This window comes from Sus scrofa, unplaced genomic scaffold (assembly GCF_000003025.6).
Source record: "Sus scrofa isolate TJ Tabasco breed Duroc unplaced genomic scaffold, Sscrofa11.1 Contig59, whole genome shotgun sequence".
Classification (NCBI taxonomy): domain Eukaryota; kingdom Metazoa; phylum Chordata; class Mammalia; order Artiodactyla; family Suidae; genus Sus; species Sus scrofa.
In genome coordinates this window covers 1,990,509-2,002,296 of record NW_018085257.1, presented here as the reverse complement: position 1 = coordinate 2,002,296, position 11,788 = coordinate 1,990,509, and the positions used below count along the sequence as shown (strand labels likewise).

General features: G+C 38.4%; 2 protein-coding genes across 2 annotated transcripts in view; one reads left to right on the top strand and one right to left on the bottom strand.

Annotated features, from left to right (window-relative positions):
- LOC110258970 (olfactory receptor 1B1) overlaps window positions 1–11,788 on the top strand; it is a 122,218-nt gene that overhangs the window by 18,278 nt on the left and 92,152 nt on the right. The gene's annotated exons all lie outside the window — the stretch shown is intronic.
- Window positions 5,197–6,174, bottom strand: LOC100525026 (olfactory receptor 1G1-like). Its single transcript, XM_003122380.2, has one exon. The coding sequence runs from the start codon at window positions 6,172–6,174 to the stop codon at window positions 5,197–5,199; it is 978 nt and encodes a 325-aa protein (XP_003122428.2).

The following is an 11,788-nucleotide window of genomic DNA, read 5'->3' as shown; positions in this document are numbered from 1 at the left end:
AAAATATAGAGAGACTAGATCAGAGGTCGCAATCATCAATTTAAAATGTCATGTAGAAGGGATAACATTCTTGTTTAGCGATCTCAGAGAACAGAGATATGAAAAATACTTAGATTCTGCATTGGAAGAAGGTGCCTAATAATTTATAAAAAATAAATTAATTTCTGGATAAGTTCATTTGTTGTTGTTTAAGATTATGCTACATATAAAAGAGTGATTGAAACACTATGTTCTGTTAAGGCGTAAAATTAATGCCTATTCTCCCATCACTCAGCTTAAATAGTATATGGGTCAATCCTTTATTGATTGATTGATTGATTGATCCAAGGTAGGTGGTTTAATTTTTTTTTAATTGAAAATATTTAATGCAATATTTAAAGCGTTCTTTTCACTTACAGTTATTACAGAATATTACTTTTATTTTCTATGCTGTGCAATACATCCTTGAACCTATCTTACACATGAAAGTTTGTACCTTCCACTCCCCACCTTAATACTACCCTCATACCCCATCCTTCCTGTAACCCCCAGTTTGTTCTCTATATTTGTGTTAGTTTCTTTTTGCTTTCTTCACCTGTTGTATTTTTTAGATTCCACATATAAGTGATATTGTAAAGTGTTTGTCTTCCTCTGTCTGACATAGTTCTCTTAGCATAATGCCCAAGAAATTATTAGAAACCAATCACCTGTGTATGATTTATAGGGTTTAGGAGGAGAATTTTATTATCAGCAGGGCTGAACCATTTGCATATCTGGTTTGTCATTCCTCTTTGTTCCTCAAAGTAAAATAATTCTTACTGTCTTGCAAACATTTTATTTTAGTTTTTGCCTGTTTTTAAAGGTTATATTAGTGCCCTCAGACATTTTGTATTCTTTGTTCTGGCTCTTTTGTTCAGTCTTACAATTGCAAGGTCATCTAGGTAGCTGTATGGAGTTGTAATTTGTTCATTTCTATGGCTGAAAGTTGCCCCATCATATGCTGATCTCGCTCATTACTCATGCAATCTATTCTTGATTGAATGATTGGTGTTTGGTTATTAGGAATCATGCTGTGACATTCCTGTGTATGCTTTTTGGTGCAAACATACCTTTCTTTCTCTTTCCTACATGCCTAGGAGTGGAATTTCTTTCTATCTTTTCTTTTTTTCTTTTCTTTCTCTCTCTCTCTTTTTTTTTTTTTTTTTTTTTTGGCTTCTTAGGGCCACACCTGTGGCATATGGAGGTTCCCAGGTTAGGCGGTCCATTAGGAGCTACAGCTGCTGGCCTAAGCCAGAGCCACAGCAATGAGGGATTTGAGCCACATCTGTGACCTACACCACAGCTCATGGCAATGCCAGATCCTTAACACACTGAGGGAGGCCAGGGACTGAACCTGTAACCTCATGGTTCCTAGTCAGATTCATTTATGCTGCTCCACAATGGGAACTCCTAGGAGTGGAATTTCTTGGCTTTAGAATGTCCACATTTCCAATTTTAGTCCACAATATCAAATTGCCTTCCAAAGATATTGTACTAAGTTGCACTTCCAACAGCAACTGTGTGGAGGTGTGGTTGTAGTTTATTTTTACAACACTTGGTGGTGTCAGCCTTCTTCATTGAAATCATTTGTTGTGTGTATGTTGGGGGAGCATCTCCTGGTGGTTTGATTTTGTATTTCAGGGATTAATAATGAGAATGAGTACCTTTTAAATACTTATGAGCATTTTCATTTCCTAATTTTGAAACCACTTGTCTAAATTTTTGTTTATTTTTCTTTTTAGTTGTCTGTTATATTCCAAATTATTTACAAAACTATTTATATCTATTTAAATATTCTAGATAGCAGTCCTTTGTGCATTGTATGTTTTACGTTTTCTCTGTTTTTTGTGGCTTGTCTCTTCACTCCTGTTACAGTCTTGTTTGCTAAATAAATATTTAACATTTTAATTGACTGACTTCAGTACATTCCTTTCTTCTTTATGCCTTACTTCTGTCTGGCTTATGATGACCATTTTTCCCTGAATTCAGGAAGGTATTTTTCAGCATTTTCTTCTAAAAACTTTATAATTTTGCTTTTCAAAATTAGTGCTTTAGTATAACTATATTAATTTTTGTGTATGTTGTTAAGTTATGGCAGGGCTGCCCATTTTTTTAAAAATTATTTTTGATTGCATCAAGGCACTTAATTATTTGAAAGGTTTCATGGATAGACTCCCTTGGATTGCAGCAGTATGGAACTGTCAGCTGTGAATAAAATGCAGTTTTATTTCTTTTCTTAGAGAGTTTATATCTTTTATTTATTTTTCTTATCCTACTGCAAAGAATGTGGCATCAAGTACAATATGGGATAGTTGTGGTGAGAGACAGTATTTTATCTTGTTCCTCAGGGGATAGGAAAGAATTAAGTGTATAACCATTCCATATTATCTCTGCTGTATGTTTGAGAATAGAGCTCCTTTGTTCAGATGAAGAAAATTTTCTTCTATCTCCATTTGCTAACAGACTTTAAATGAGCATATGCTGATTTATATCAAAATTTTTTCTTGCATCTCTTGAGATGTTATTCTTGCATCATGTAATTTTTGCCATTTTTAATTAGTATAGTGACTTACTTGGATTGATTTTTTAATGTTAAAACAACTTTGCATTCCTGGGAAAACTCAACTTGGTAACAATAGCATAGTTTCTCTGCATTGTTGTAATAGTCTTACTAATATTTTACTTTGAACCAGTGCATTTAATTCATGAATGATATCATCCTGTTCCTGTACCCCTTTTCAATGTTCTTCTTAGCTTTAGTTATCGAGGTTGTACCAATCTCCAAATGGGAATTGGTGTGTGCTCCTTTAATTTCTAGTCTCTGAAAGAGTTTTGCAAGTTAGAAATTCTATCTTTCTTGAATGTTGTTAAAACTCACTATTATAGCAAGGAGGACCTGAAATTTTCTTTGAGGAAAGGTTTTTGGCTACCTATCCAATTTCCTTAATAGTTGTAGGTCTATTAAGTTGTCTATATCTTACTAATTTTTTGATGGGTTATATATTTCTTAGAAATGTATCTTATTTAATCTACATTTAAAATTTACTTGTATGACATTATTCATAACATCCCCTTTATTTTAATATCAGAGGTAATATCATTTTGTTTTAGAACCACCTCAATGATATGATTTTGTTCTAAACTCAAATACAATTATATTAAAAATAGAGTCTTCTATAAGAAAATGAAAAAAAGTTGAGTATTTGTAAGAATTCTGCAAAGTGGAGGATTTTTAATTATTGCTCTAGCAAAAGGGGTTAAAAAGAAGCTGTCTAAATTTGATAATGAAAGAAAAACTTCCTTACATTAAAAAAATAGCACAAAATTAAGAAGTGAGCTTAACTTAGTTCACTTGGCAGTGTTAGGAACATTAAATTACCAAGGCAAAGAAGACCTAGCTATAATGTCTTTAATATAAAAAGTCCATAAAAATCAATAAAACTTCCCAGAAGATAATAGGCATTTGACATGAAAAAACAACTATAAGGGGATTATAAAAATTTGTTATCAAATCCAGGAAAATAGTCTCCTTACCAGTAATCAAAAATAAATAAATAAAACTAAATCAAGGAGATACCATTCTGGCAATCATATTAGTTACATTTAAGGGGAAATGTGAACATCAGAATTTGGAGAGGAAGCAGGCAAAAGGGCAGAGTCATTTGCACATTCTGGCAGCGTGGATATGGAGCCTCCAGGATGTTCTGCTTAGACACTCTACTTTTGAAAATATTGGAAGTTCCAGATGATGACTATAAAAATCATTTCATTTCAGAGTCTTTCATTGCATTGCTATTTGTAATAGAGAAAGCTTAGAAATGTCCTAAACATCCAACAATGGAGAACAATTATATAATATGTGGATCTTTTTTCTGGTGTAATTTCAGTTAATAATATGAAGACAATTCTTGATAAGATTAACCAAAATGTTACAGAATTGTATGTCTATTATCTTCTTAATGAAGTCAAGGACAAAACCCATTAGAGAAAGAGGAGGGAAATAGTGTATAATATTACCAGTGTTTATCTTTAATGGAGAGATGGTGAGTGCTTCCTTTTCTTCTTTTTCCTATTTGTATGTTTTGCAAATTTGCTCTAAGGAGTAACTATTTTTCTGAAGTAAAGAAAAATGAGATAAGCCAGAACTTAAAAACTAAAAAAAAAAAATCACAAGCCTGTTCCAATAAATCATAATCACTCACTGTCATAGTCTTAGCTCTTTTGTATTTGCTACACCACACCTGAAGCATATGGAAGTTCCCAGGGTGTGGGGCAAATTGGGACCTGTAGCTGGAGCCTAAGCCTCAGCCACAGTAATGCTGGATTCAGGCCACAGTTGAGACCTATGCTGCAGCTTGTGGCAATGCTGGATCCTTAACCCACTGAGGCCAGTGAGGCAAGGGTTAGAACCACATCCTTACATACACTCTGTTGGGTTCTTAACCTACTGAGCCACATAAGGAACTCCCTGATTTTTTCTTTTGGCTGCACTCAGGGCACATGAAAGTTCCTAGGCCAGGGATGGAATTTGAGCCAGAGTTGGGACTTATGCCATTGCTGCAGTCATGCTGGATCCTTAACCTATTGTGCCACAGGGGCAACTCCTCACAATCTTAGTTCTAATCCCAGTCATGTTATTTTGGACAAGCCACATATATATCTGTGCCTAGTTTCCTCTCCTAGAATTATTCTTGCTCACTTATTCCCAGAAAATTGTGCACCGTTTTGGTTCACCTTTCTCCCTGTGTAGCTTAATCTCTGTAAGTGAGGTGTTTCTAAAGCTGGGCTTGAAATGGCCCCTTAAATGTGGACATTTGACCCTTCCAGATATATATCCTCAACGTTTCTTGTAGAGAATGGAAAGGTTACCTATAGACTGAGTTGATATTTGGGTTTCCTCCAAGAACCTCCATTCTGTCTGATGTCATCTTTTGAGGATTCCCACTCTCTGGTTGGAATCTGCTTCATCATCAATACACAGTAATCAAGTCATCCTACAGGGGTTGATGGCTAATCCTCATCCAGGCTGTAGCTCTTTCCTTGGCCAGTGGATCCTAACCCAGTCCTGCCAAGTCAGGCATTCTCCCTTTTTATAACCTGCTTGGAATGCTGAGAACCATTCTGATTTGAACTTGAGGTTTTCAAAATAACAACGAAGACATCTGAGAAGAAGGCATTTCACAGAGACTGAGCTTCTAATCTGGGAAAAGCCCTTTTACTGAGTAGAACTTTTCCACAGTTGAAGAATCTGCACAAAGCCTCCATCATGTCCCTGTTCCTCAGGCTGTAGATAAAGGGGTTCAGCATGGGGGTGACCACTGTATATATCACAGAGGACACCATTCCAGTGTCTGCAGAGTAGGAGGAGGAGGGCTGGAAGTACACCAGAAAGAGGGTCCCGTAGAAGAGAGTGACAACTGTCAGGTGAGCACCACAGGTAGAGAAGACTTTGTGCTTTCCTCCAGGAGAGGGGACCCTGAGGATGGTGTGGATGATGTGGGCATAAGAGATCAGGACACAGGTAAGAGGGATCGCGCCTGAGAGTATGGCTTCAGTTAACATGGTGACCTGAAAGATGTGTTTGTCTGAGCAGGCAAGATTGAGGAGTGGGAGAAGATCACAGAAGAAGTGTGGGATGGAATGAGAGTCACAGAAGGAGAACTGAGACATGAGGAGAGTGGGTGAGAAGGCCAGGAGGTGGGCACAGAGCCAGGATGTGGTGACCAGCAGCAGGCAGCGCTGGGGACACATGATCATGGTGTAGTGGAGAGGGAGGCAGATTGCCACGTAGCGGTCATATGCCATCACAGCCAGCAGGAAGTCATCCAGCAGGGTTAATGCCATGAAGAAGTACATCTGCACGAGGCACCCAGTGTAGGAGATAGTATGATGCTGTGTCTGGATGTTGACCAGAACCTTGGGGACAATGGTGCAGCAGGAGCAGGTGTCTATGAAGGACAGGTTGGCCAAGAAGAAATACATAGGGGAGTGGAGATGCTGGTCAGAACCTATTCCCAGAATGACGAGCACATTCCCCAGCATGGTGATCAGGTACATGGCCATGAAGAGCCCAAACAGGAGAGCCTGCTGGTCTGGGTGTGGAGAGAAGCCCAGAAGCAAGAAGTCAGAGGTAGTGGTTTGATTTCTGATTCCCATTTAAAGTAGCAAAATTCATGGAAAATAGTGCTTAAATGCCTGTAGAATCCAAAAGTTGTATCATTCAAAGTTTTTTGTCTGTTTTCTGTGTTTTTTTCAAGGGTCACAGAGATGCTCTGGTGTCTCTTTCTGGTGGGCATACAAACATGTATAAAGATGAGAACTAAGCACAATGATTAGGAGGCTTTTGGCGGGGGTGAACTCCACTTTTAGCTTTCCACTAGGTGGTCATGTAGGCCTCACAGAGGATGTTGAACTGGAGATTAGCTGGGAAGAGGATTCCTAAGTCTCTGTCCACACCTACCTTTTTAAACAGGAAAGCTTGGTATTTCATAGGCTTGTGAAGTTTAAATAACTTGGGGGGATATGCATTTACTAGCAAATTCTTAAGAATATTTCTCTGTGGGTGTGTCTCTCTTGAGTGTCTCTGTGTGTGTGTGTTCGTGTGTGTTGTTTGGGAGTAGAGAAGGGATGATCATTACATAGAACCGTCATAGTAGCCCTCAGATATTCTTGGCATGCTGGGATTATTTGTACTCTTTCTGTTGAAGATCCATCAAATGAGATAATGTGGAAAAAGTTACTTTATAAACTCAAAGGTATTTTACAAACAAGCATTCCTACCATCTTCACCATCATCAGCACCATCATCACCATCATCATTATCAGCATCCTCAGCATCATCTTCATCACCATCACCAAGGTCAACATTATCGAACCCTCAGTCCTTAGGAATGTTGTCTTTGGTGTCCTACAGACTAGTTTGGAATCCTTTCTGGCTGTGTCTTCCTCTGAAACCTACACATCCTAGGACCCTCTTTTTGCTTCAGTTTCCTCATCTGTAAACTGTATGCATACTTTGTATACTTATTGTAGACAATCAGTGAGATGACATATTCAAAACACTCGCACAGAGTAGGTCTTCAATAAATTGTGATAATTGTTCCTAATATTGCTAGAAGCAGTGGTAGAAAAAATGGAACCTGAGGTTCCTGCTGCACCAATAAGATACACCCTCATTTTTTAAATACATTTTGTGTAGAATTTTTTTTTTAACTATCTCCAAGTCTCATTGTTCTCATCTAGAAGATGTGGACACAGACTTACCATATAGGACAATTGAAAGTTATCAAAATGCCAGAATCCATTAAATGTTTTATTAAGGATCTGGGTTAGAAAATCCAAAATGACAGTTTCTGCATTTGTATGCATGGAAAGATGTGCACACCAACAGGCAGTGGCAGCCAGGCTCGTGCTGTGATCTTTGACATGGCGGCAAAATACATCCTTCTTGGTCTGTCATACCTTCATTTGCCACCATCCCCTTTGTGGTTGTAACCTTGAGCAAGTTTTCTCAGTCTTTCTGACCTCAATTTCTGTATCCGTTCAAAGAGAATAATTAACAGAACAACCATATTATCCAGCAATCCCACTCCTGGGCATATATCAGGACAAAACTTTCATTCAAAATGATACATGCACCCATATATTCATTGCAGGAATATTCACAATAGCCAATACATGGAAACAACCTAAATGTCCACTGGCAGATGAGTGGATACAAAGGATGTGGTACATAAACACAATGGAATACTGCTCAGCCATAAAAAAGAACAAAATAATGCCATTTGTAGCAACATGGCTGTGGCTAGAGATTTTCATACAAAGTGATAAAAGAGAGAGAAAGACAAATACCATGTGATATCACTTATGTGTGGAATCTAAAATATGGCACAAATGATCCTATCTAAAATACAAGAACAGATCACAGACATGGAGAGCAGACTTGTGGTTGCAAAGGGGAAGAGGGGAGAAAATGGGATGGATGGGGAGTTTGGGGTTGGTAGATACACACTATTATATTTAGAATGGATAAGCAATGAGGTCCTACTGTACAACACAGGGAACTAAATCCAATCTCTTGGGGTGGAATATGATGGAAGATAGTATGAGAAGAAGAATATATATATGTATGAGTGGGTCACCCTGCTGAGCAGTTGAAATTGAAACAACACTGCAAATCAACTGTACTCTAAAAAATCAGTACTTAACTCATGATCTTGTAAGGACTAAAACAGATAAGGATTGTACAGAACCAGAATGATTACTGGTTTCTATCAAATGGTCACTAAATACTAGCTTCCCCTGATGTTATTGTTTTCTCTCTCTCTCTTTTTTTCTTGGTGAACTTAACAAAAGGATGATGCTTTATGGGATAACCAGCTAGTCCTCTATGTTTACCTAGGACTGTCCTGCTTTCAAAATGGGGCAAATTGGACTTTCTCTTGTACATGGTCTGTGGGGCTTCCAAAACTGTAAATTTATAGAATATTAACTACCGAGTTACAGATACTAAACTTTCAAGTTATAGAATTGTAAGAATCATTGTCACCAGTGTCATCATCATGAGCTTTAGGTGGAAATGGCTCTGACCTAGTAGTAACCATGACAAAGCACCCACTTTGACATGTGAGTCCCAGGTTTGAGTTCCAACTGTATCATCTTAGTCAAAGCATTTCACTTATCAGAACCCCAGTTGTAAAATGAATCTAAATAAATCTATCTCAAATCATTCTGAGACTCCAGTTAAAAAGGATGATATTTATGACTGAGTCACTTTGCTGTACAGTCGAAATTGACAGAACAATGTAAATCAATTATAATAGAAAAATACAAACCTAACAATAAAAAGATGAAGCAAAGCTTGCTGAACTATCCATGAGCATAGAGATAGTTGCTCTCCTTGGGTGGTGGTGTAGAAAGACTCTGAAAGCCCCTCAGGATTGAGTGGGCTGTTAGTGAATTGTCCAGGCACAGTGTAGAGGTCCTGAGCGCTGTTATAGCTGTTATAGTATCTCAGTCCCTGCCGTGGACTTGGGGACCACTGATCTGCACTGAATTCATATTGGACTCTCAGAAAGTTCACAAATATTAAATCATGGTCCTCCTTATGGTGGTAAAGATAACCAGGGTGTATTTTGCTGAGAGTAATGAAGGGAATAGAAAGGAGAAAGGGATAGGGGTATTGGGGTGTGTGTGTGTGTGTGTGTGTGTATTGACCTCCTGTCCCTAAAACTCAGGACTTACCTGGAAATTCTGACCATCCTCAGATCTTGTCAAAATCACAAGGTGTTGGGTCTGCCTCACCTGTTTGGTTTGCCTACCCTTCTTTGTAAAACTCACTGGCATCTCCGTTTTCTTCCTTCTCTCTAACAGCAGCACAGATCAAAGACCCAGGGCTTGAGCAGTCAATTCAGGAACAGGAGCCAGGAGGATCTGTGGGCTTTTCACACGGAGTGTCTCCTGGGACCCAGCCCCTGATCTCCTAGTTAGAGATGAGTCAGGGCAAATGTCCATCCCCTCAGCTGTCCTCCCTGGGCCCTGGAGTTCCAAGCCTCAGTGGTGTCAGAGTGACCAGGTCTGGGAATCCTGACAGCACTTCTCTTGGTAACATTCCCCTGGGCAGGGGAGAGGGTGGCTCTATCTCCCTGAACCCTAACCAGCTATGGAGTAATGTGTTAATCAGTCCCAGAGCCTCATAAAGGAAACCTCTCATCACCCAGCAATTAAATAACAATCAATGAGTTGAACAGATTTGTTAAAGGGTGGTACATACAACCATCATCTTCAAATTCCTACACTTTGATATTTAGAAAAAATGAATAGGCTTGTTCCCCAGGACTCCAGAGGGTAGAGATGAAAAGATCTGCCCAAGAAATAGGGGTACTGCTGCACACAAGATTAGTTTATACTCTTACTTTATATTTTTAATTGTGAATTATATCATATATAAAAGTGTAAAATATATAGGAATGGTTTTCTTACAGTTTTGCTCTATACCTAGCACCAAATTTGCACATATGGATAAATCAGGTATTGTTTATATTTCCTTCTTTTTGTCTTTGACATGAATGGAATCATTTAGCTTCTCTCCATCAATGTTGTGTTTTGGGGGACATTCATTTGTATTAGTACTTGTAACTGCAGGTCATTCTTTCTCACTGCTGTCTAGTGAAGGGTCACTGTTGTACTTAATATCTTAAGGGCTATTCATTTTGGAATTCAGAATGCCTCCACTTTTAGAAAAAAATACCCCATATGTGTCATTATTTATGTGACAGCATCAGTAAGTTCTAGTATTTCATGTTGTAACTAAACACAATAATATGTTGGCAAGAAAATGTGTAAGTACTCATATCAAGTGAAATCAATGCATTTTTAAAAATAGCCACATGTCACTTCATGTCAGTTTTTGCCTACAAATGAGTTTTCTAAAACTCTATAAAATACCATCCATTGATTTTTGAATTTTGGAGACTGCAGTTAAGGGAGTACTACTTAAATTCCATTGTGGATTTTACACTAATGCAGTTATCTATTCTAGTGTTGATGGCTGTGTGAGTTTCTTGACAGGTTTTTACCATCCCCCCAGCCCCTGCCCCAGTTGTTTATTATCTCAAGTAGCATTCCTCCTACCCTCATTTAAAAATGAAAAAAAATTGACATTTTGAGTGAATGTGACCTGGTCTATTCCAGAGTTTAATTTTTCTCAGGAAATAAATTTGTTTGTGAATTGGAGAAACTTTTATTTTTGTTTATTTTATAATGTCAGGTTTTGGGTTTTTTGCGGGGGGCATGCCTGCAGCATGAGGAATTTTCAGGCTAGGGACTGAGCTCATACCACAACAGTGATGACATTGGATCCTTTCCACTTGACCACCAGGGAACTCTTGGAGAAACTTTTAGACCACTATCCTTTAAAGAGGACATCTCCACAGTAACAATCATTTATCATTCCTTTGTTCCATTACTGATATTTTAGTGATTGCCCAAGCTTTATTATTTCAAAAGAAATGTCTAGAGAACCAGGATTTAATCCTCCTTTCTTTTTATCAAGTTGTTAGAATGCTTTCATAGATGAGAGAATAAAACCACAGTGAATGAAGTCATTTGGTTCCATTTTGAACTGCTACACTCATGAACATTCATGAACCTTCTCCTGGTGTACTCATTCAGGCTTCTCTATGGTTATCTGCTGAAGAATAGAAATGTTTGCAAGCTATTTGTTAATGCTTTTGTTTGGGCCTTCTGAGAAGTAGGTGTCAAGGTGGGATTCAGTCTGTAAGAGATTCAGTGAGGAGGGGGCAGAAGAAACTGGGAAGCACCTCCAAATCCTGATGCAGAGACCTGTGGAAGAAAATAGTGAAGGAGGAAAGAATGGGGTGGAAAGAGTCTCAGTCTACAGCCAGATGCCAAGAAAATTTTAAGCAGGCCAATGTTTGGGGGAGGTGAACCTGCATCAAAATGGCCCACCAGCAGGTTCCTGTAACTCTCTGGAAAAAAGCCTGTCTCAGTACCCCTATCATGCTTATTCATTGGCCAGGAGCAGCCTGTATCAGCATGGCTTTTATATTGTGGACTGAAAAAAAAAAAAAAAGCACAACCTAAAAGTTGAGAGTTATGTTTCATTAAGTGAACATACTGAGGACTTAAGCCCATGAGGCAGCCTCTCAGACAGCTCTGAGCGGCTGTTCCAAGGTAAGGAAGGAGCCAAAACATATGGGAGTTTTTTTCCAAAAACCTGAGAATTCGGTACATCAAAAGATTGCTGTAG